The following is a 25,058-nucleotide window of genomic DNA, read 5'->3' as shown; positions in this document are numbered from 1 at the left end:
GGCCACACAACACACATTAATTCGGCAGTGTGCGTCCATGGTCCGAGGCTAGCGTTGATTTCCAGAGCGTTGCACTGTGGGTAGCTATCCCAAGCTATCCCATAGTTCCTGCAATCTCCCCCGCCCCTTGGAATTCTGGGTTGAGATCCCAGTGCCTGATGGGGCAAAAATCATTGACGTGGGTGGTTCTGGGTACAGCCTCACCCCTCCCTCCGTGAAAGCAGCAGACAACCGTTTCGCGCCTTTTTTCCTGGGTGAACTGTGCAGACGCCATAGCACAGCAAGCATGGACCCTGCTCAGCTCAATACCACAATCGTGGACGTTTTAAACACCTCGCGCATTCTTGTGCAGTCTATGCTGAACCAGGACCTGCAAAGCCAGGCAAGGAGGAGGCGGCTACGGCAGCGCGGCGATGAGAGTGATGAGGACATGGACACAGAAGTCTCTCAAACCGCGGGCCCCTGCGCTTTGGGGATCCTGATGGTAATGGGGCAGGTTCTAGCCATTGAACGCCGATTTTGGGCCCGGGAAACAAGCACAGACTGGTGGGACCGCATTGTGTTGCAGGTGTGGGATGATTCGCAGTGGCTGCGAAACTTTTGCATGCGTAAGGGCACTTTCATGGAACTTTGTGACTTGCTTTCCCCTGCCCTGAAACGCCATAATACCAAGATGAGAGCAGCCCTCACAGTGGAGAAGCGAGTGGCAATAGCCCTCTGGAAGTTTGCAACGCCAGACAGCTACCAGTCAGTCAGGAATCAATTTGGAGTTGGAAAATCTACTGTGGGGGCTGCTGTGATGCAAGTAGCCAAAGCAATCATTAAGCTGCTGCTACGAAAGGTTGTGACTCTGGGAAACGTGCAGGCCATAGTGGATGGCTTTGCTGCAATGGGATTCCCTAACTGGGGGGGGGGGGGGCGATAGATGAACCCATATCCCTATCTTGGCACCGGAGCACCAGGGCACCCAGTACGTAAACCGCAAGGGGTACTTTTCCATGGTGCTGCAAGCACTGGTGGATCACAAGGGACATTTCACCAACATCCACATGGGATGGCCAGGGAGGGTTCATGACGCTCGCGTCTTCAGAAGAACTACTCTGTTTAAATGGCTGCAGCAAGGGAATTACTTCCCAGAACAGAAAATAACAGTTGGGGATGTTGAAATGCCTGTAGTTATCCTGGGGGACCCAGCCTACCCCTTGATGCCACGGCTCATGAAGCCATACACAGGCAGCCTGGACAGTGGTCAGGAGCTGTTCAACTACAGGCTGAGCAAGTGCAGAATGGTGGTAGAATGTGCCTTTGGCCGTTTAAAGGCGCGCTGGCGCACATTACTGACTCGCTCAGACCTCAGCCAAACCAATGCCCCCTTTGTTATTGCTGCTTGCTGTGTGCTCCACAATCTCTGTGAGAGTAAGGGGGAGACCTTTATGGCAGGGTGGGAGGCTGAGGCAAATCACCTGGCCGCTGATTACGCGCAGCCAGACACCAGGGAGATTAGAAGAGCACACCAGGAAGCGGTGCGCATCAGAAAAGCTTTAAAAACGAGCTTCATCACTGGCCAGGGTAGGGTGTGACTGCTGTGTTTGTTTCCCCTTGATGAACCGCCACCCCCCTTGATTGACTCATTCCCTGTAAGCAACCCACCCTCCCCCTTCGATTACAGCTTGCTTATGGAAATAAAGTCACTATAGTTTAAAAATCATGTATTCTTTATTAATTCATTATAAAAAGAGGAAGAGAACTGAGAAGGTAGCCCGGGTGTGGTTTGGGAGGAGGATAGGAGGGATGGAAAAGCCCACTAAAAAAATTTCACAGTAATGACAGCTTTCTGGTTGGGCTGTCCACGGGGGTGGAGTGGGCGGGTGCACGGAGCCTCCCCCAACGCGTTCTTACACATCTGGGTGAGGAGGACGTGGAACATGGTGAGGGGTGAGGGTGGTTATACAGGGGCTGCAGCGGCACTCTGTGATCCTGCTGCCATTCCTGAAGCTCCACCAGATGCCAGAGCATGTCAGTTTGATCACGCAGCAGCCCCAGAGTTGCATCCCGCCACCGCTGATCTTCCTGCCGCCACCTCTCATCTCGGGTGTCCCTCCTGTCCTCACGTTCACTGGCATCTTTCCTGTAATTTGATACCACCTCCTTCCACTCATTCAGATGAGCTCTTTCCTTGCGGGTTACTTCCATTATATCCGAGAACATTTCATCTCGCGTCTTCTTTTTCCTCCGCCTTATCTGAGCTAGCCTTTGGGATGGAGTAGGGAGACTTGAAAAATTTGCAGCTGCATGAGGGAGGGAAAAAAGGGAGAGAAGTATTTTCAAAAGATACATTTTACAGAACAATGGTTATATTCTTTCACAGTGAACAGTACTATTCACCTTACATAGCACATGTGATTTTCACTACAAGGTAGCATTTTGCATCTTAATATTGAGTACCTGCGGCTCTGGTGTTACAGATCTCACAGACACAGGTCCGGGCATCAGAATCCAGCTTGCATGCGGCCATGGTAAGCCACTGTCTTTCGGCTTCTGCAGTGCTTTACCCCTCCCCCCACCGCATGGCTGGTACCATGAAAGCTGCTAATCACTCCCCTTCCCCCCCCCCCACCGCGTGGCTGTTAGCTGGGAAGATCCCTGCGAACCAAACGCGAAAAAGCTCATCGGTATTTCACTCCTCCCCTCCCCCCGCTTGGCTACGTGCAAGAAAGGATTTTTTTTTTAAGCTGCAGTCCACGAACCCAGTAGGAAAATGGCCATCTCTGTCCCCTTAATTAAATTCCTGATTTTCAACCAGGTTACTCTGCTGAGGATAACACAGAGAGATAAAGAATGGATGTTTCTTGAATGCCAGCAATCACCGGGACCATACGCAGCTATGCTTTGCCATGCAATGATACCTGATTACTTGCTACATGCATGGTGTGGTAAAGTGTCCTACCGTGGTGGATGGAACAAGGCTGCCTTGCCCAGAAACCTTATGCTAAGGCTTTTGGAGTACCTCCAGGAGCGCTTCATCGAGATGTCCCTGGAGGATTTCCGCTCAATCCCCAGACATGTTAAACTTTTCTAAGTAACTTTACTGGCTGTGAATGCATCCCAAGTCCTCAGGGCAAATCAATCATTAAAAAACGCTTGCTTAAAAAACAATGTTTGATATTTACAAAGGTACACTCACCAGAGCTCCCTTCCATGGCTTCATTGTCTGGGATAGTGGCTTGGGAGGGCTGGGAGGGTAATTCCGTCTGGGTCAGAAAAAGCTCCTGGCTGTTGGGGCTAACGGAGTGCTGTGTGCTCTCTGCAAGGTAGTCCTCCTCTTTCTCCTCCTCATCTTCCCCGTCCGCATAATCCTCAGCCATGGCTGAGATTACAACCCCCACCTCGGAATCCATGGACAGGGGTGGGGTAGTTGTGGCGCAGCCCCCTAAAATTGCATGCAGCTCAGCGTAGAAGCGGCATGTTTTTGGCCCTGCACCGGACCTTCCATTTGCTTCTTTTGTTTTCTGGTAGGCTTGTCTGAGCAACTTAACTTTCACTCTGCACTGCACTGAGTCCCTGATATGGCCTTTTTCCATCATAGCCTTGGAAATTCTTTCAAATACTTTTTCATTTCGTCTTTTGGAACGCAGTTCTGTTAGCACTGAATCCTCTCCCCATATAGCGATCAGATCCAGTACCTCCTGTGTAGTCCATGCTGGAGCTCTTTTTCGATTCTCAGGAGACTGCATTGTTACCTGTGCAGATGAGCTTGCGTGGTCACCTGTGCTGATGAGCTCTCCACGCTGGGCAAGCAGGAAATGAATTTCAAAAGTTCGCGGGGCTTTTCCTGTGTACCTGGCCAGTGCATCCGAGTTCAGATTGCTGTCCAGAGTGGTCAGTGGTGCACTGTGGGATACCGCCCGGAGACCAATACCGTCGATTTGCGGCCACACTAACCCTAATGCGATATGGTAATACCGATATTAGCGCTACTCCTCTCATTGGGGAGGAGTACAGAAACTGGTTTAAAGAGCCCTTTATATCGATATAAAGGGCCTCGTAGTGTGGACAGGTGCGGCGTTAAATCGGTTTAACACTGCTAAAATCGGTTTAAAAGCCTACTGTAGACCAGGCCACACACATCCCAAACAGAAAATGTATTTGGTTTTTAAAACTCCACATCAGTAATAAACAAATTGTCATTTTTGTTTGGCATCTTCAATGTACAAATGCTCTCACAGTTATGTTATATGTGTGTATATATATGTATGTATTACCCACAAAAACTACATTAAAAGAACATTACTAAGGTTGCAAAGTCAAGCAGTCAGAAGTTAGGAAATGCCAGAATTAAGGTTGCCTGTGCAACCTTAATTCAGCCCCCTTGTTCGTATGCATTATGAGAGTATTCAATTCCACAATCCTTGTGGGGGGAGGGAATACCAAAGAAACCCAGCACACTAGCTTTTATCTTCAAAAAGGGAAACCACATAAAAATGAGGAATCTAGTTAAACAGAAATTAAAAGGAACAGTCATGAATGAAATGCCTGCAAGCTGCATGAAAACTAGTTAAAAACACCATAATAGAGGCTCATGCTAAATGTATACCCAATTTTTCTAAATAAATAGTAAAAGTATTAAGTGCCACATGTCTACACAGAGTAAAAGAGGTTAAGGGTTAAGAGACATCCCTTAAAATGGGAAGACAAATCTTAGTGTGGAAAATAGAAAGAGGCATAAACTCTGGCAAGTCAAGTGTAAAAGTATAATTAGGCAGGCAAAAAGAAGTTGAAAAGCAACTAGCAAAAGACACAAAAACTAAAACCAACAAACTTTTAAGTACATCAGAAGCAGGAAGCCTGCCAAGCAGTCAGTGGGGCCACTGGACTATAGAGGTGCTAAACCGAACACACAAGGAAGACAAGGCTGTTGTGGGGAAGCTAAATGAATTCTCTGCATTAGTTTTCACTGCAGAGGATGTGAGGAAAATTCTCATACCTGAGCCATTCTTTTTAGGTGACAAATCTGAGGAACTGTTTCAGATTGAGGTGTTAACAGAGGAGGTTTTGGAACACATTGATAAACTAAACAATAATAAGTCACCAGAACCAGATGAGTAGTCACCCAAGAGTTCTGAAGGAACTTAAATACAAAACTGCAGAACTACTAACTGTTGTATGTAACCTATCACTTAAATCAGGCTCTGTAACAGATAACTGGAGGATACCTAAGGTAATGCTGATTTTTAAAAAAAGGGATCCAGAGGCAATCCTGGCAATTACAGGCTGGTAAGCCTAACTTCAGTACTGGGCAAACTAGTTGAATCTATAGTAAAGAACAGAAGTATCCGATACCTAAATGAACATAGTATGTTGGGGAAGAATCAACACAATTTTTGTAAAGGAAAATCATGCCTCACCAGTCTAACAGAATTCTTTGAAGGTGTCAGCAAGCATGTAATGGTGATCCAGTGGATATAGTGCACTTAGATTTTTGGAAAAGCTTTCACAAGTTCCCACACCAAAGGCTCTTAAGCAAAGTAAGCAGTTATGGGATAATAGGGAAAATCTTCTCATGGATCAGTAACTGGTTAAAAGCCATGAAACAAAGGGTAGGAATAAATGGTTGGTTTTCACAGTGGGCAGAGGTTAATAGCAGGGTCCTCCAAGATTCTGTAGTGGAACCAGTGCTGTTCCACATATTCATAAATGATCTGGAAAAGGCAGTAAACAGTGAGGGGACAAAGTTTGCAGATGATACAAAATTACTCAAAATAGTTAAGTTCAAAGCTGAGTTCGAAGAGTTACAAAGGGAAAACTGGGTGACTGGGTAACAAATTGGCAAATTGAAATTCAGTGTTGATAAATGCAAAGTACTGAACATTGGAAAACATAATCCTAACAATCCATACAAAATGATGGTGTGTAAATGAGCTTTTACCGCTCAAGAAAGAGCTCTTGGAGTCATTGTGGATAGTTCTCTGAAAACATCTGCTCAATGTGCAGCAGCTGTCAAAAAAGCGAACAGAATGTTAGGAGCCATTAGGAAAGGGATAGATAATAACGCAGAAAATATCATAATGCCACTATATTTAGCATTATGCCCACAGTTTGAATACACAGTTTAAATGGTAGCACCATCTCAAAAAATATATTGGAATTGGAAAAAGTAGAGAGAGAGGCAACAAAATGATTAGTGATGTGCAACAGTTTCCATACAAGGAGAGATTTAAAAGACGGGGACTGTTCATCCTAGAAAAAAGAAAACTAAGGAGATATGATAGAGATCTATAAATCATGAATGGGGTGAAGAAAGTGAATAAGAAAGTGTTATTGATCCCTTCATATAACACTGGAACCAGGGCTCACCCAGTGAAATTAATAGGCAGAAGAAAGTATTTCACATAATGCACAGTCAGCCTGTGGAACTCATCACCAGGGGATGTTTTGAAGGCCAAAAGTATAACTGGGTTAAAAAAAGAATTAGATGAGTTCCTGGAGGACAGGTCCAACAATGGCTATTAGCCAAAATGGTCAGGGATGCAACCCCATGCTCTGGTGTCCCTAGACTGGCTGCCAGAAGCTGGGACTGGACAACAGAGAATGGATCACTCTATAATTGCCCTGTACTTTTCATTACCTCTGAAGCATCTGATGACGGCCACTGTAGGAAGACAAAACACTGGGCTTGATGGACAATTGGTCTAAGCTAGTATGGCCGTTCTTATGATCACAATTTTTTTTTCCCATAGGAACCTGCCTCATTCATTGTACAGGATGGTGCTCACTTAATGAGCAGCTATTCAATATTGTGTTGTCTTCTCATTGTGCAATAGTGTGGCCCTAGTCTTTATTTCCTGCACGCTATTTAAGCCCTACTCTGCAGAGAGAATTATTTATTTCCCTGTGGACTTTTCTGTGGAGCTCATCACTACAGTATCTGAGTGTTTCACAAATTCTCATGGATCTATTTTCACTACACCCCGGTGAGATGAGGGGCTGTTATCCCCATTTTATGGCTGGGGAACTAAGGCCCAGAGAGATCAAATTAAAAAGTGTCCACTAAGACTGGGTTCCCAATTTGAGACACCTAGGACTAGATACAGGTCCCAGTGACTTCAGTTGTAGCTGTGATTGCTCAGCATTTCTGCAAAACAAACCTTGGAATCTCAAGTCAGGGAGAGCACAAAATGCCGCCCCCCGAATTCTTCCTAGGGCACCAGAAACTCTGGCACCGCTCCTGGTGGGGAGGCCTTTAGCTTTGGGCAGGTCGAGACCCACCTGTCCCAGATCTACACCTTCCAACTTCTGCAACCATTGTAGAAAGGGATCCTACAGACAACAGCCCTGATTCATCCCTAGAACAGGTCCACCCTGTGCACTGAATGAGGCTGGGGTCCTATGGAAAAAAAAGAGCATGTGATCATGTGACTATAGGCGGTATCATAACGCATATGCACTAGGGGCAGGGGCGGCTCCAGGCCCCAGCATGCCAAGCATGTGCTTGGGGCAGCAAGCCGTGGGGGGTGCTCTGCCGGCGCCGGAGGGTCTCCTGGTCCCGCGGCTTCGGAGGACCTCCCGCAGGCACGCCTCTGTGGGAGGTCCACTGAAGCCGTGGGACCAGCGGACCGTCTGCAGGCAAGCCATGGAAGGCAGGCGGCAAGCTGCCCTCACGGCACTGACAGAGCACCCTCCGCGGCTTGCCGCCCCGTGCTTGGGGTGGCAAAATTCCTAGAGCCACCCCTGACTAGGGGGCTGAATTAAGGTTGTGAAGGCAGCCTTACTGCTTGCATTTCCTAACTTCTAAGTGCTTAAATTTACAATCTTAATGTTTTAATATTCTGCCCTGCCCCCTCAACCTGTCCCTGTCTCTTCCCCACCCCTGGCTCCTTGTTTCTGTCCCATTCACCTAGCCAGTATCAGGCACCACTCCTCAGGATTCTCATCCGAGGCCCAGTCTCCTTGCCTAGCTAGTCTTAGTCCCCTCACACCTGGCTCTTTGTCTCTCTCCCTCATGTGCACAAACTGGCTCTGTCCTAGTTTCTCTCCGAAGGGTCCTCATCCAGTCTGTCCCGCCCATACCTCCTCCTCATCCTTGTCCCAGCCAGTCCTAGTTCTCCCTGCATAGCCCAGATCCTTGTTAGACCTGCCCCATCCCCCAGCCCCACACACACACTCCAGTTCCCTCCATCACATTCCTAGCCCCAGTCTCCTTGTCCCAACCTCCCTCCAATTCCTAGTTTTTTTTGGTCTTCCTCCCCTTCCTCCAAGCCAACTAGCTCCTATTCCTTCCTCTGTTTCCCTAACTGGCTCCCAGACTACCAACCATCCCCTAGTGTCAGTCTAACTAGACCCCCTTGTCCCAATCTACTCCTTTCCCTCCCCCCAGGCAGGGGTGAAAGTAAGTTAAAGGATTTACCAGTATGCCGGAGTCCTGGGCAGAGGTGTGGCCTCAACCAGAAGAGGCGGGGCCTCAACTGGAAGAGGCAGGCCTTTAAATCAAGATTTAAGGCCCCAGGGCTCTGGCTGTGGCTGGGAGCCCTGGGGCCTTTAAATCACCCTTGGAGCTACCAGCTGCAGAGGCGTCTGGGAGCCCTGGGGTTCAGGGGCAATTTAAAGGGCCCGGGGCTCTGGCCGCTGCTACTGCAGTGGAGCTCCAGGCCCTTTAAATAGCCGCCCGAGCCCGGCTGCCAGAGCCCCAGGGTAGTGGTGGCAGGGCTCCCATGGGGATTTAAAGGGCCAGGGGTTCTGGTTGCTGCAGGGAGCCCCGGGCCCTTTAAAGCGCTGCCCGAGCCCCGCTGCTGCTACCCCAGGGCTCCGGCAGTGGGGCTCGGGAGGCGATTTAAAGGGCCCTGGGCTCCAGCCACTGCAGGGAGCCCCGGGCCCTTTAAATCGCCAGCCTGGGGAAGCTGGTCGGGTCTGGCACGACATACCGTACCAGCCCGTACCCGCTTACTTTCACCTCTGCCCCAAGGTATGGCTCTTGTCCCCTCTGCGATCGCATCAGATGGCTTCCTCCTCCATAGTGCCTGGATGCCAGCAGGGGGTGGGTGGGGGAGGGCTCACTGAGAGTACAGGAGAGACAGGCTCCCTTCTCTCCAATCTGGTGCCTAGCTTCACCCTGGCCCAGAACAGCTGGGAGCATCCTTTTCAGGGCAAATCTATCTTTGTTCCTGTACTCCTAGGTGAAAGCCTGCTCTGTGGGAATGGTGCATATGCTGTCGGGTCAGCACAAGGAGCCGAAAGAGGCTGGAGCATGCTCAGTGAGGATATAATCAAATAACTTTCTAATGAGCATATGCAGACTGTAATCTTTTTCCCCCAAAGGCTAATAACTTGGCTACATTTGGGTGGATTTTCACAAGACGGCAAAAGGCACATTCCTGACCCAAAGGCCAAATTTCAAGTCCCTGCTCCAAAGCATGGTTGTGCTAGAGCTGTTCAAAGAACAGGCCCTCAGAACTTTTTACTATGAGTAAAACAACTTAGTTTCCCTAGGCTCATTCTTGGAAATGGCTAATCTGTTTTGGCTGACATTTTTCAAACATAGGCATCCTGAGTCAGACAACCAGCATGCAAAACTTCAGCCTGAATGACTGTAGGTTGTTTTCAGTTGCTTATAAAACTTGGCCAGTCTTATAATAGGAGGTGTTGGGTAACCTTAACAGGCAGTGCTACCAGCCCCACCTAAAATACCATTTATCAAACAATTCATAAACCTGCCAACAATCTTCATTGGTTCAATGCACAAAAGAAGTCCATGAACAAAAAGGCAAATATGCTGGGTTCTGTAGCTTTAGAAATTGGGAAAAAGAAACCAGTGTCTGTGAGAGCTTTTCATGTCTAACCAGTTATTCAATGCTCTGACTGTGTCGTGGCATATTTTTATATGGTAACAAGTACAGCGGTTCCTGTATGTGCTTTAAATATCTTCCTTATCTTCAGTGTTTTAGCTACACAGTTTATCTCTTAGAAAACCTCTTCATCTCATTACATCTGTGCACTTCATAGTGCTTAGAACAGGGGTCGGCAACCTACGGCACGTGTGCCGATTTTTAATGGCACGCTGAGGTCCTGGCCGCCTGCCCTGCTCAGCCCACAGCTGGCCTGGGTGAAGGGAACCCCAGGCCGATAGCAGGCTGAGCGGAGCCGGCAGTGAGACCCCAGCTGGCAGAAGCTGGCGGCCGGAACCCCAGACTGGCAGCAGGCTGCCCTGCTCAGCCCGCTGCCAGCCCAGGGTCCCGTCCGCCGGTCTCGCTCAGCCCGCTGCTGGCCTGGATGGACGGAATCGCGGACCGGCAGTGGGCTGAGTGGGGCCAGCAGTTGGAACCCCGGCTGTCAGGAGCCGGCGGACGGAACTCCAGACCGGCAGCGGGCTGAACTGCTGAGCCCGCTGCTGTTCTGGGGTCCTGGCCGCCGGCCCCACTCAGCCGCCGCTGCTCTGAGGTTCCGGTGCCGGCCCCTTGTCAGCCGGGGTCCTGGCTGCCAGGACCCTGGCTGGCAAGGGGCCGGCAGCCGGAACCTAGAAGTGAAAGTAAGGCAGAGCGTGCACGCTCGGAGCCGGCCGATGCTGGGGCACTCTGGTGCGGCTGGAGGCATGGCGCAGGGCGCGCTCCCAGCTGGGATCCTGCTGGCTGCCGGAACCCTCTGGCAGGCTGGTGCTGGCGGCCCCGTGCACCAGCCTAAGCAGCAGGCAGTCAGGCAAGGGAAAGGGGCCGGCGGGAGGCGCAGTGGAGGTGTCCGCGTCCCAGCCTGTCCTGCTGCCCCTCTCTCGCCACTCTGGCTGGATACCAGGGCACTACAGGCACATGCCGGCCCTGCGGCGTGCACAGCTGCGGCCCCTTGGGGAGAAGGGGGAAGGGAGCACTGCCCCCTATTTGCCTGCAGATGCAGTGCTCCCACACAGCTGGCCCACAGCTCCCTTGGCAGGAACAGGAACAGCGTGCGGCAGGGACCCGTCCACCATCCAGGTAACCTGGCTGCAGCTGGGACTGTCCCAAGCCAGCCGCAAGCCCCCCCCCCCCCAGGACTTCCCCTACACACACCCCAACCCCCTGCCCTGAGCCCCTCATGCCACCCAACTCTGACTCCTGCACCCCCCCATGCTTCCAGCCCTGACTCCCGCATCATCCACATCCACATCTCTTGCCCTGAGGCCCCCGGACCCCAACCCCCTGCCCTGAGTGCTCCCCCCCACATCCACACATCCCCAGCCCCTGAGCTCCTCCCCCCAAGGGGGGTTGCAATATGACAGTACCTGTAAGAAATTTAAGTTACTTTCACCCCTGCTGGAACCCCGGACCAGCAATGGACTGAGCGGAGCCAGCGGTGGGCTGAGTGGCTCATCCCGCTGCTGGTCAGGGGTTCTGGCCGCCGGCCCCGCTCAGCCCACTGCCAGCCTGGGGTACTGGCAGCCAGCCCAGGGCTCTGCTCCTGGCCTCGACCCAGCACTCTTCAGTCACCCCCTGCTGAAGCCCACATTGGAAAACTCAGCAAGGAAAAGCGAGGGCAAGGATCACACTAAACTGATAAGATCTGCATTTTAATTTTATTTTAAATGAAGCTTCTTAAATATTTTAAAAACCTTATTTACTTTACATGCAACAATAGTTTATGTATATAATATAGATTTATAGAGTGAGACCTTCTAAAAACATTAAAATGTATTACCGGCACGCGAAACCTTAATTTACAGTGAACTTGGCACACCACTTCTGAAAGGTTGCCTACGCCTGGCTTAGAACATTATTACATTTATTGCCGTGACGCAGCTAAACTAGGCTATGCCAACTGTGTGGAGGCAAACCAAGACAAAAGAGAGAATTTTGAATTTTTAGAACTTTATAAGGGAAAACACAAAGATTATAGCAGAAGCATAAATAATATAGAATATTACTGAGTACTGACTTATATTAATAAACTATAAGTTACCAACACATTAAGCTTTGCAAGCTTGTAAACGCTACTCTTCCTTTGTGCAGTTAATAACAAATGCATTGTTATTACCAAGAACAAAGGAAATTACTTAATATACTGTGTCATTTCGACAAAGAATCAACTTATCCTCTCCTTGGTTCTAAGTCCAACTCCACTCCTGCTGTCCTATCCTTTGCGTCTCTTTGGCTTGAAGTGCTCCTTAGATTCGATGTTCCTGGGGCTGTCCCTCTCTTCGCTGAGTTTTTCCGCAAGAGGAGTTTCTTCACCTAGTGGCCCTCACTTGTCCAGTAGGTGCCTTTGACCTGTGTTCCTTCAATAGATGTTCAAACAGTCCTTCTCTCTGTTCGTTTACTTTAGGTCCTTTGCGGGTGGGCTTCTCGTGTACTGTTTTCAGGATCTTTTTAATCTAACACAGCTTCTGATCAATTCCCTGTTCCACCCATTATATTTCCTTTCAGTTCTTTCCCTTGAGACGCTCTCTCCAGTATGGCTGTAGATTTTATTTCCCGCTACTTCCCATTTCTAATAGTGTCGCTCGCTTATGCAGTTCAATTGTTTTCTCCTTCTACCGACTTGAGAAACCTCTCCTACTTTTCCTTCTTCTCATTTCCAAGTCCCCTACTTCTATTCTTTTGTTCTCTTATTTTATCACCTCACCTCCTACCAAGCTCCAGTTCATCTGCTAACTCAGTGGCTAGATTTTTCTCCTTCTCCAACAGCTTGTCTCAACAGCCTCCCCTTCCACCATCATCTGAACCCTGCCGCAGCTTGAACTACTGTCCCTTTGGCTATTCCCTTCCCAGACCAGCATTTGATGCTACTGCATCACAGCTGCAGGTCCTAATAGCACCTCAATCATTCAACTGCAGCAGGTGCTACTGCTGGGGCCAGGTAATGTTACCGACTCCCCACTGATTCCTATCTGGAATCATCCCTTCGTTTTACATACATTAAATTTGGGTATAAAAAACTGCATGGCTCTTCACAGGTTTAACTAACACACCGTAACAGAATGTCTTCATCTGTCTACCAGCATATCCCATCTGCTCAGCACCTGTTTGATAAATATCTTTGTTTGTTCATTCTCATCTAATTGGGAGAGCTTTGGCCTGCAAGGTTGTTTGTCCCATTGGAGAATTAGCTGCATAAATCCAGCAGTGCAGGTCACGCTGCAGAAAACATCTATAAATGGGCAGACCCTATTCAGTCACAAATACAGACCTAAAAATGGGAAATCAAACTAAACTCACTCGCTGAAGAAAAACGATAACCAGGTAGAGCCTACGGACACTTGGTACGGATTCTTGTGTTTCTTTCAAAACAAGAACTTGCACAGGTATTATTAGACCATCTGGATGTGATGTCAGAACTGGGCCATATCTGCCTGTGGTGGGAAATTGAAAGCCTGAAATTTCTGTCTTGACTGATCCTTTTCTCCTTTCCATATGGGTTCACTTTGCCATTTAAAAAAAATTGACACTGAATAAACTTTAAATCATGAAACTAATAGTGAAAATAGTGGCACCCAAGAATAATTTCCTATACAGCCTGCCTGGACATAACTGATCTCTCTATTCTGCCTCTATTCTATTCAACATCACGTTTAAGCTTCTGGCAGATGTGTCATACTCGGTGGTTCATTGTCTGTAATTATGTTTGGCTGGTTTTTGAGGCCAAAAAAATCAGAATTGAAAAAAAACCCCCGCAACAAAACCATATTTAAAATATAACCAAAGGCTCATTTCAATCTCAACTTGGGTATGTGTCTTCCCATGACACTAAGAGTATGTCCACACTGGGGTGGATGGTATAATTTACATCTCAAGGTGACATATCCATGCTAAAAATAGAAGTGTAGTCATGGTGGTGCAGCAGTGGGAGGAGCTATCCACCTCATGTACGGTCCTGTCTGAGATCCTAGGTATGTATTCAGGCAGCTAGCCTCTCCCACTGCTCACACCACTGCAGCACTACATGTCTATTTTTAATGTGCTTGCTCAAATGGCTCAGTGTCTTCTTGAGCTGGGATTTATGCAGTTTGAGCACCAGTGCAGACATGCGCTTAGAGCAGGGGTCCCCAACCCATTGCCCGTGGGGGCATCTAAATGCGCCCGCGACCTGGCTGGCGATCGAGCATCCGCCAAAATGCCGCCGAAATTCGGTGGCATTTCAGCAGCGATGCCTCTGGATGACGCCGCTTGCCGCTGACAAGTGACGTCATCCAGAGGCGTCGCCGCCGCTGAATTTTGGCGTCATTTCAGCAGATGTTCAACCGCTGCCATGGTCCTTCATCTGGCACCCGCCAGACAAAAAGGTTGGGGACCACTGGCTTAGAGCCTTATTGTCAGAAGTGCTTTGAAATCAGTTGGAGCTGAAGATGCTCAGAACTTCTGAAAGTTGGGTCCTCCGAGTGTGATAAAGCAAACGAGGCAGTTGTTCTTTTGCCCAGATAATCTCTCTCTTTTTCTTGTCTTATTCCAGGGCCATTTTCTTCATAGTTCTGTTCTCTCAGTACCTGAAAAATGTGCCTGTGCCACTGCCATCTTACCAAGGATCCAGGAAGTGCCACTTCTCTAAGGTCTACCTCTTCCAGATCTTCCCCGTGAGTTATCATTTTTGGACTTGGGTGACCAGATGATCCACTTTTATGAGACGTGGACTAAATCATGTTCAGTTTAGACACCCAAACAATCCTATTCCCATTCACTTCCACTGGAGTCAGTGAGATTACTTGGGTGAGTAACTGCTCCCCATTGGGAGTAAGAGCTTCACAGTTTGTCTCCTACTATGTTTTGCATTTGGTTTAGTCTGTTAGAAACTCATTTTTGTGGTAGAAACCCCCAAAGAGCAGGTGTTTTTATCCTGGTCGTGTAAGTGCCCAAAGATAGGGCCATCTTTGCAACCATGCACAGTGAAAATATGTGCTTCCTACTTCTTGACTCAAGATATCTGGTCACCATATTGTGGACACTGGCCCTTACCAGTAACTGATGACCCTGACTGGTCTGTACCACAAACCAAGGGCACTTCTATTTCTTTCTAAAACAATGGTCAGCAGCAGTTCATTGCCATGACTGTGCTCACAAGACTGATGTTTTTACCAAGTCTGAGTAATGATGTAATGCACTGCAGTGTAGCTAAGGATTCTGGGAGTCTGTTCCAAGGTGATGATGGTAAGCCTGGCTAGTAGTTGATTGTCAGTATTCACAGCTGCTTCCAACAAAACTTTCTGGATAACAGGGAAAATTGGATTCTCCAGTGCAGTGGTTCTCAACCGGAGGTTAATGTACCCCTGTGGGTACATCAACTCATCTAGATATTTGCCTAGTTTTACAGCAGGCTACATAAAAAGCACTAGCTAAATCAGTACAAACTAAAATTTCATACAGACAATGACTTGTTTATATTGCTCTAAATACTATACACTTGAAATGTAAGTACAATATTTATATTCCAATTGATTTCTTTTAGAATTAGATGGTAAAAATGAGAAAGTCAGCAAATTTTCAGTAATAGTGTGGCTGGGACACTTTTGTATTTTTATGTCTAATTTTGTAAACAAGTAGTTTTTAAGTGAGGTGAAACTTAGGAGTACGCAATTCAAATCAGTTACAGTTGTCTGGAAAGGTTGAGAGCCACTGCTCCAGTGAAGCTTCTAAACCAGACAAAAACCTGCAGGAGGCAGGGAGACTCTGCCATGTCACCTTCATCTTATTGAATGAACAAGCAAATGGGGGAACAAAAAGAGAATACGCTTTCAGAATGCAGTGGGGGCCTTGTCTGTCTGTGCTCCAGGAGGCAGAGTACTTCTATTAAGGAAATAGGATGGCCATTAATCAGAATGCACTTTATGTGACTGTCTAGGTTCTTCTTGGCCTCGCCATTACTTGGCTGATATGTTTTGCACTCACTGTTACCAATGCCTTCCCCTCGGACGCTGCAGTTTATGGCTATCTGGCTCGGACTGACATCAAAGGAGATGTTCTGTCCCAAGCACCCTGGTTCCGGTTCCCGTACCCAGGTATAGTTGTAGTAGCATGTTGCGAATTATTTGTTGTTCCTTCTCATTGTTTTTCCCAGTGTTGCTTTGTGTGTATCCTTTTTGCTTTTAAGGATCTTTTGAATGACAGTGGAAAATGAGGACACTGAGGAACCCAAATGGTAAAGCTCAGGCAGGGCTGGCCTAGAAACACAGACCCACACTTAGAAAAATCACTAGTGATTTACTCGAATGGATTTTACAGCAAAACTAGCCCCAGTGATCTGACTCGCTCTTTTTTTTTTTTAATTTGCAGGCCAATGGGGAGTTCCAACAATCAGTTTGGCTGGGATATTTGGCATCATAGCTGGAGTGATTTCCTCTATGGTGGAGTCGGTAGGCGATTACTATGCCTGCGCCCGACTGTCTGGTGCCCCGCCCCCTCCGAAGCATGCTATCAACCGTGGAATTGGAGTTGAGGGAATTGGCTGTCTTCTGGCTGGGGCGTGGGGAACAGGGAATGGCACCACTTCTTACAGTGAGAACGTTGGAGCGCTGGGAATCACCCGGGTAAGATTTACTGCAGTGCCACCAGCCCACAGCAATGGAGCGCTGGGTTAGGTCACTGGTATGGAAAAGTGCAATAGTTTTCAAAGGGTGGCTATACTTGTGGTTTTAATAAATATATTACACACATTTACAACATGTCTTATTGCTGGGTCTATGAAGTGATCTCAGTCCATCTCAAGTACAAATGTCCTCATCACAAAAGACACTACCCCATTCATTTCTAATTGGCTCTCAGGGAGATTAAGGCTCAAATGGTTCACGTTACCTGAACTATTGTTCCATTCCTAGAGGCGGGGGTTGCTCCAGTTTGGGAGAGGCATGTTGTTGGGGTGGTACGTGAGACGCATACATGGTGATTATCTGCTCTGCACTCCTTCTGGGGATAAAGAGAAGCCTTCATGCTGTGAGGCTGGCAATCTGGGACTTTCCCTGAGAGCCAAATTCAACAAAAATATTGTGGAAAAAATGGAAATAAGCAATATATAGTCTTTAAAAACTGCTCATGTTCCATGATGCTTAGAACTAAGCAATGACAGGGATATTAAAGGTGCCACACTTCTTGATAACTACAAATGTCAAGCCATAAGGTTAAGCATTTTTAATCATTTTGAACTGGCACTATTTTCTGAATGGTTTTACTCCCATTCTTATAGAGTGACAAGGTGGGTGAGGTAATAGCTTTTATTGGACCAATCACCAACTTCTGCTGGTGAGAGAGACAAGTTTTCAAGTTTACACAGAGCTTTTCTTCAGGTCAGGGAAAAGTACTCCAAGTGCCACCTTGGACCGACACAGCTATAACTACACTGCATTCTTAAACTCATTTGTGGGTATATATTTCACTTTAGCGGTCAGCTCTGAGTTATTCAGAATATCATGGGACTGATACATCTGACAGCCAATCAGAAAGCTCTGGCGGTGGTGACCACTCTTAAATCATTCATGAACAAATTATGTAATGCTGTCAGGGGAGCTGCATAAGGGAAGTAGAGGCAGAAGTTGGCCAGTCACAAACTAGTTTATTTCACTGCATTTTATAAACCCCATGAAGAATCGTCATTTCCACAGATACCAGCTTCTGGTAGCTTTCAGCATAGCTGGTATGTGGGCACATGCATGGAAGGCAGTCTGCTCTGTAACCCAGTGTACACTGTTACTAGATGGTCAATGAGATGATGTTTCCTATGCATTGGCTAAATGACTCATTAAATGTGTGATTTGTGCATACGTTGTATATAAGGGGTCTATACATATTTGAAAATGTATAAAATGCACTCAAAATATTATCAAGTAGCCCACTTTCCCTCTCTTCATAACCATGATCTAGCTTCAGTGCAGTAATGTCAGTGTCAGCCCTTCTGAGTTAGGGCAGAAATTTCCTTTGGGATCCCATTTCTTGTAAGGTTAGTCAGTTTCACAAATTTGGGGACCACTTGAATTTCGAGACTGATCCAAATCTTTATGAAGTCAGTAGAAAAGCTCTATTGACTTCTGTGGGAGTTGGACCTGGCCCTTAAAGCATATTTTGAATTTTGGTTTTTATGTGTTTATCATTTCACAGGAAATACATCTTTCAGTAATAAATATAGAAACAAGACATCAATGTCAAGCCATAACTTCTAGCAAAGCATAAATAGGATTTCAGAGTCTTGATGAAGACTTCAGAATCACCTTGCAAACAAACAGTAAACTAGATATGTTTTCACCCCATTAAAATATTCACTTAAGCAAGATAATTGGGCTTCCTTTTCTTTCCCTGACACTATTGAAACAGACTGTTAACAGGCTTTGGAATCAAGCACTCAGACTCATGGCACCAGTGAAGTAGATTCTTGACCTTGGTGTCAGCTTCATACACGGTATAATTTGTCACCTAAGTATATTAAACATATTAGGCTTCACCATAATCCTAGTGTGACTGGGATGTGTGGATGGGCCAGACTGCAAGAAAGAGGGCAGGCAGCAGTTCCTCAAACTGGTAGATTATTCTATACTTGGATTCACCAAGCTAGTAACAATACAGCTTCTGCAGTACCACATTGGGAAACAAGAGGGCAAACACAGTCCCCTTTAGGCATCCCAGCCCTTGGTTCCCACCTAGACAGCCAAGTAATATAGTGAAGGGTTACTGAAAACCTGATTCACCATGTGTGAGGTTCACCAATCCCAAAGGACCAGACACTTATCCTCAGGTCAATATGAGTCTCAGATCTTACCCAATAATCACGCTGATGCCAATCCTTTAGTAACTAAAAACTTAAAGGCTTAATAATAAAAGGAAAAATAAAGAAGAGAGTTGTAAATGGTTAAAAGATCAATATATATACAAATATGTGTACAGTCCTTAGGTCTGTTTCATAGGAGAGATGGTGAGGCTACTGATTTGTGATAGTCTTTCTGGAATCAATTTAAAGGGTTATAGTCCAATAAGCAGCCCAGGTGTAGGGTCTGTTGGAGTCCTTCCATACATTTTCCAGGCTATTCCAAATAATAATTGGGAAGATCTCTGTTTTACGACTTTCCCTGTTAAAAGTTTAAGCAGACTACAGAAGAAAGGATCTGGCCCAAAGCTTTCCTTTATAGCGCTTCTAAGCAGGCTGACACAACTCCTCACAGAAATTGTCAAAGCAGGGCCTTCCCCTGAGAAAAAATAGACAATGCAGCTCTTTGCTTTGAAACCAATCTCCTATTTCCTATGCATACACAGGTAAGCTAGTTGCATTCATTCACATAGGGCAATTAGCCAGTACTTCATTATAGCATTGATAGTTAAGCTGAAAACAATGTAGATAATATTAGTTTCCTGCAGTATTACACATCTTTGATCTTAAGGTTACTTGGACACAGTCACATATATAATTAAGACATGAAAGGGACTTAACATTGTTAAACATTGCTTACATTGTTATACTTCTAACAAGATATAGGTAAACACAGACAAATACCCTTCGCTTCTTATCAATACAAAGTGAATGAGTTGGGGCTTGCTACCCTAATTAACATTTCTTTGAGACCCATACATAAGTGACAGGTTTCAGAGTAGCAGCCGTGTTAGTCTGTATCCGCAAAAAGAACAGGAGTACTTGTGGCACCTTAGAAACTAACAAATTCTATGCATCCGAAGAAGTGAGCTGTAGCCCACGAAAGCTTATGCTGAAATAAATTTGTTAGCCTCTAAGGTGCCACAAGTACTCCTGTTCTTCATACATAAGTGGATTGTCTTGAATACAATTGTAAGGCCTCGTGTTAAGTTGTTATGGGTCATAGACAGGTTGGCTTGGCTGGTCTGTCAGTGTCACATCTAGTATAAATAATTATTTGGGCCTTTACTAAGATAGATTTGTTGGGTTTTTTTGTTTTTTGGGTTTTGTGTGAGGAGAGTTGGCTGCCAAGTTTGGAAGCACTTTGTAAGTATCGCTCTGTGCTCATGTGAAACAAATGGAAAAAATACTGTGGCCTTAAAACCAGGGGACAGAAAAATCAGATTGAAAGTTGAACACAAAAATATGGATTGCTTTATTTTGATACACCGTATCACCACCTCCCCAGAATGGATTTACTAATATCTCACATGCCAAAAGGTGTTTGAAAAGGGACAATAATAGTTCCAGAAACTAGTTTTGCTGACACCATTAGCCAAAAAAACCCTCTTGTCTGAAACATGAAATTCTTCACATATTAGCAGGGGAGGAGTAAAATGATTCATTTAATTTTAAAATGTCAACAAGGATTATATAATTCCTCTGCCTAAAACATGAACATTTCACATCATAGTGTGATTCTCTAAAACTTTCCATGAAGCAACATGCTACTTTTAATTGAAGGTCCAGCAAGTGTTTTGGTAGTCTTTCTCCCTTAATTTACATAACTATTCACTTCTCCTGAACATCTTTAAAGTTTGTTCCACAGTTTCTGTTTTTCTTTCTTATTCACATACTTTGCCAGATATGCGTGAGAGGAGAAGCTCTTAGTGCTTGATCATAGTGTTTGGTGCATTGCCTGACTAGAAATCTCCCTGGCTTTATCCAGTGAAAAGTGAGAGAAATCTTGCTTCCTCACTTAATATATCTGGGTTATGGTGTATATGGACAAACCAAAGTACCTACCCAGTTTTCTTTTACAAATGCTCAATCTGTCATTGAAAAAGAGAGATCAAAACAGACACTCTCACCAGCATCCAAACGTGGCTCTCCAAAGGCTTGATCCTTTTCTGGAAGTCAATGGAAACTTGGTCATTAACTTCAGTGTGAGGAGAGTTGGCCGCCAAGTTTGGAAGCACTTTGTAAGTATCGCTCTGTGCTCATGTGAAACTAGACTCAAAAAATCAAATAAACAGTTCCAACATAAGTTCCAGTTGGCCCTAAGAGTTTTTAGAGTGGTGTCATAGCAAAGCCTCCAGCAAAAGTCATTAACACTGTAATTTATTTATTATCTTTTTGTGCACGGTCCCGAACTAACACTAATGGTTCACTGTTATTACATGATAAAGTGGCTGATGGTGGTAGGGTATTTCCAGGATAAAGGATCTCATGCAACAAAGTAAATCCATGATTGTTCTCAGTCCAGGTTGTGTTAATTATACAGTACAGTAACTCCTCATTTAACGTTGTCCCACTTAACGTTGTTTCAGTGTTACATCCCTGCTCAGTTAGGGAACATGCTCATTTAAAGTTGTGCAATGCTCCCTTATAACATTGTTTGGCTGCCTGCTTGTAAGTTTCTGTGGAAGAGCAGCGACTTTACAAGGGAGCATTGCACAAGTTCCGCTTCTCCGCCTCCTCGCCCTCCCTCTCAGTCCTTCCCCCCCCCCAAAACAGCTGTTTGGTGGCACTTAGGACTTTGTGAGGGGGGAGGGATGTGGCGTACTCTGGAGAGGAGGTGGAGTGGGGGTGGGAAGAGGTGGGCCTGGAGTGGAGCGGGGACAGGAAGAGGTGGGCCCGGAGCATTCCCAGCAAAATCCGAGCCTGTTCTCTGGGGAAGCTGCCGCTGCTGCTGCAAAGGTGCTTCCTTGCCCGCAGTGGGCTGTGCCTGTGTGGGGTAAGCCAGGGGCACTTCCCAACCACAGTACAGTACTGTACAGCATACAGTATAATGCCTTTTGTCTGCCCCCCCCCCCCCAAATGTCCTTGGAACCTAACCCCCCGCATTTACATTAAATCTTATGGGACAATTGGATTTGTTTAACATTGTTTCACTTAAAGTTGCATTTTCCAGGAACATAACTACAGCGTTCAGTGAGGAGCTACTGTATTCTTTAGAAATCTGCAATTACTGTGCAGTTTGTGTACCAGATTCTGTGAGGTTGCTATGTCAGTAAAAAAAACCTCTCAGGCTGCTGTTTGAGTCCTGGAATTTAACCTGATATTGAACGATCTAATCTAATTTGTAAATCTGGGCATGGTCAGACTATGCAATCTCTACAGCCTTCCATCCTCCAGTTCTGTGTACTTTGTACAGTGATTCTGTGCTGTCCCTCTTGACACAGGTAGGAAGTAGAATGGTGATCGTTGCTGGTGGCTGCGTGTTGCTTGTGATAGGCATGTTTGGGAAGATCGGCGCTGTGTTTGCCAGCATACCAACACCCCTGATTGGAGGACTGCTCCTTGTGATGTTTGGAATCATCACTGCTGTGGGAGTTTCCAATTTGCAGGTAACGGCCTCAAAGGATTTAATTTACAAGACCAAATACTCTTGAGAGAGAATTTTGGTCTGCAGTCAGGTTCCCGTTCAGTGCAGTTGTTTACTGGGACAAGTGCCTCATCACAAAAACCACTGCTGTAATTCACACTAGTTAGCCATCATGTTGGCAATTTCATCAAAGAGGCCAATGAATGGACCAGAAGAAGGCTTAGCTGTAGTGGGGTCACCAGAAACTGAGTCCCCTGGTTAACTTGTCGTGGGACTGCAGCACTGCTAATAGGCGAGTGATGTCAGAGTTATGGTGGCATGGTTACACTACCTGGTGATCCCTACTGTCACCCCAGAGGCAGTCTTTCCTGACTGGTTGATTTGAAGCACATTGGTATAGGCAGGAGGGAAGCCTGGATTGCTGATGTCTTGACCTATTTTTTTTTCTGGTTAACTCCATTAGTTCCACTGGAATCATATATCCTGATGCTAGTAAGGCTTTTGGTACAGTCCCACATGACATTCTCATAAGCAAACTAGGGAAATGTGCTCTAGATGAAACTACTATAAAGTCTGTGCACCACCACTTGAAAGACCGTACTCGAACAAAAGCTATCAATGATTTGCTGTTGACCTGGGAGGATGTATCTAGCTGGGTTCCCACAGCAACCAATCCTGGGTCCAGTACTAGTCAGTATTTTCATGAATGACTTGGACAATGGAATGGAGAGTGTGCTTATAAAACTTGCAGGTGACAGTGGGGTTGCTGGCACTTTGGAGGACAGGATTAGAGTTCAAAACAACCTATACAAATTGGAGAATTGGTCAGAAATCAACAAGATTAAATTAAATAAAGACAAATGCAAAATACTTCACTTAGGAAGGAAAAATCAAACGGATAGCTACAAAATGAGGAATACCTGCCTAAGTGTAGTCCTGCTGAAAACAGTCTGGGGGTTACAGAGGATCACAAAATTGAATATGAGTCAACAATGTGGTGTAGTTGCTAAAAAGTCTAATATCATTCTGCACCATAGTAACAGGAGTGTTGTATGTAAGACAAGGGAGATGATAGCCCTGCTCTACTCAGCACAGGTGAGGCCTTAGCTGGAGCACTGTGTCCAATTCTGGGGGCCACACTTTAGGAAAGATGTGGACCAACTGGAAAGAGTCTAGAGGAGAGCAACAAAAATGATAAAAGGTTTAGAAAACCTGACCTGTGAGGAAAGACTAAAAAACCCCAAACAAAAAACTGGACATCTTTAGTCTTGAGGAACAAAGATTGAGGGGGGCCCTGATAACAACCTTCAAATCTGTTGAGGGCTGTTATAAAGAGGACAGTGATAAATTGTTCTCCATGTCCACTGAAGGGAGGACAAGAAGTAATGGACTTAATCTGCTGCAAGGGACATTCAGGTTAGATATTAGGAAAAACTTTCTAACTCTAAGGGTGGTTAAGCACTGGAATAGGTTACCAAGGGAGGTTATGGAATCCCCATTACTGGAGGTTTTAAGAGGCTAGACATATGCCTGTCAGGGATGGTCTAGGTTTACTTGGGGGCTGGACTTGATGACTTCCCAAGGTCCCTTCCAGCCCTACAGTTCTGATTCAGTACTAATAAATGCCAGCTGATGACATGGCTCTGTGTATATCAGTGTTTTTCTGTAGACATTTGTTAATTTCATTTCTACAGCTGTTTCTGCAATAGTGTATGAAATTCTGCCCCTAGTAACTGTCACTGCATATGTGTATGCGGGTCCAAGGATTCATCAGCAGGTCCAAGCAGTTTATAGATTTTGATCGTTTTGAGCAGTATGTATTAACACATGTAATCTCTCTGTACAGTATGTGGACATGAACTCCTCAAGAAACCTGTTTATCTTTGGATTCTCTATATATGCGGGTCTGGCAATTCCCAGCTGGGTAAACAAAAATTCTCAAGTGCTAGAAACAGGTAAAAATGAGCATCCTCATTTATTGGGACCATCCTCCCAAATATGAAACTAAAGTCAATACTGATACAGAGAAATGCAGCCTACAAATGTTACATGGTACAAACCCATGAAAGTTGCCTAGTGGCTGGCAGTCCTGCCTTCTGGATGTGCTGCTGTAGCACTTTCGTTGTAAGGAATCTTTAAGATGTAGCAATCTCTCACTGCTAAATGAATTCATGTTAACAAATACAGACTTTGCAATGCAAGGAATCAGTGGCTCCCATTCCTTTTGGAATGTTCCGGTGTGAGAAGCAATTAGTAAGAGGAAGAACTGGCTTATTATCATGGCTGAATTCTGATTGGAATCTCTGTCTTTGGAGCATCCTTGTGGCTATCTACCTGCAGTAAAATACTGCCTTTGGAAAAACAAAGGGCCAGAACCTCCTGCTAATTACAAGAGGGTGACTTTAGTCCCTTTCTTGTCCGTGAACTGTTAGCCCACACATTGTGTCTGTTGCAGTTAATGTGTCTGCCCCAAAGATCTTACAAGTGTCTTTTTATGAATTAGTAAGTCACCTTGTATGCTCTGGCCATTATATAAATTAGTAACATGGACTAAAAACATACAAATGAAACTATCAGCAGGATGAAGCTATTTTAAATTGTAAAACAACAAAATCTCATGCCCTGGTTTGGAAGAGGGAGCACGGTACTTTCTGCTGTTGAGCTGCATGTCTCTCCTTGGCGAGTGAGTGACTTGTGGCAGATTGTCATTGATTTTGTTGTTGGTCAAATGTGTGTCTTTGGGTCCCTTATTGAGGTTTTGTTTTTCTTTCAGGAATTCTCCAGCTAGACCAAGTGATCCGAGTGCTCCTCACCACTGGCATGTTTGTGGGTGGATTCCTGGCATTTATCCTTGATAACACGATTCCAGGTCTGATCAGCTGTAGCGATCTAGCCCTCTGCTTCCTACAGTCTCCCACCATAATCACCAACAATTCAGCTCCACTGGTGGGAATAACGG

General features: G+C 45.9%; 1 protein-coding gene across 1 annotated transcript in view; it reads left to right on the top strand.

Moving 5' to 3' along the window:
• LOC120380940 (solute carrier family 23 member 1-like) overlaps nucleotides 1-25,058 on the top strand; it is a 68,546-nt gene that overhangs the window by 42,335 nt on the left and 1,153 nt on the right. Inside the window, exons 7-12 of the mRNA XM_039498868.1 lie at nucleotides 14,404-14,524; nucleotides 15,787-15,943; nucleotides 16,218-16,471; nucleotides 21,957-22,121; nucleotides 23,946-24,054; nucleotides 24,873-24,968. Of these exons, the coding sequence (XP_039354802.1) occupies nucleotides 14,404-14,524; nucleotides 15,787-15,943; nucleotides 16,218-16,471; nucleotides 21,957-22,121; nucleotides 23,946-24,054; nucleotides 24,873-24,968 (902 nt within the window). The remainder of the gene's footprint in view (nucleotides 1-14,403; nucleotides 14,525-15,786; nucleotides 15,944-16,217; nucleotides 16,472-21,956; nucleotides 22,122-23,945; nucleotides 24,055-24,872; nucleotides 24,969-25,058) is intronic.

The sequence above is a fragment of the Mauremys reevesii genome, linkage group 1, assembly GCF_016161935.1.
Source record: "Mauremys reevesii isolate NIE-2019 linkage group 1, ASM1616193v1, whole genome shotgun sequence".
NCBI classification, from domain to species: Eukaryota; Metazoa; Chordata; order Testudines; family Geoemydidae; genus Mauremys; species Mauremys reevesii.
The sequence above is the reverse complement of the archived record's forward strand: the minus strand, read 5'-3'. Positions and strand labels throughout refer to the sequence as shown.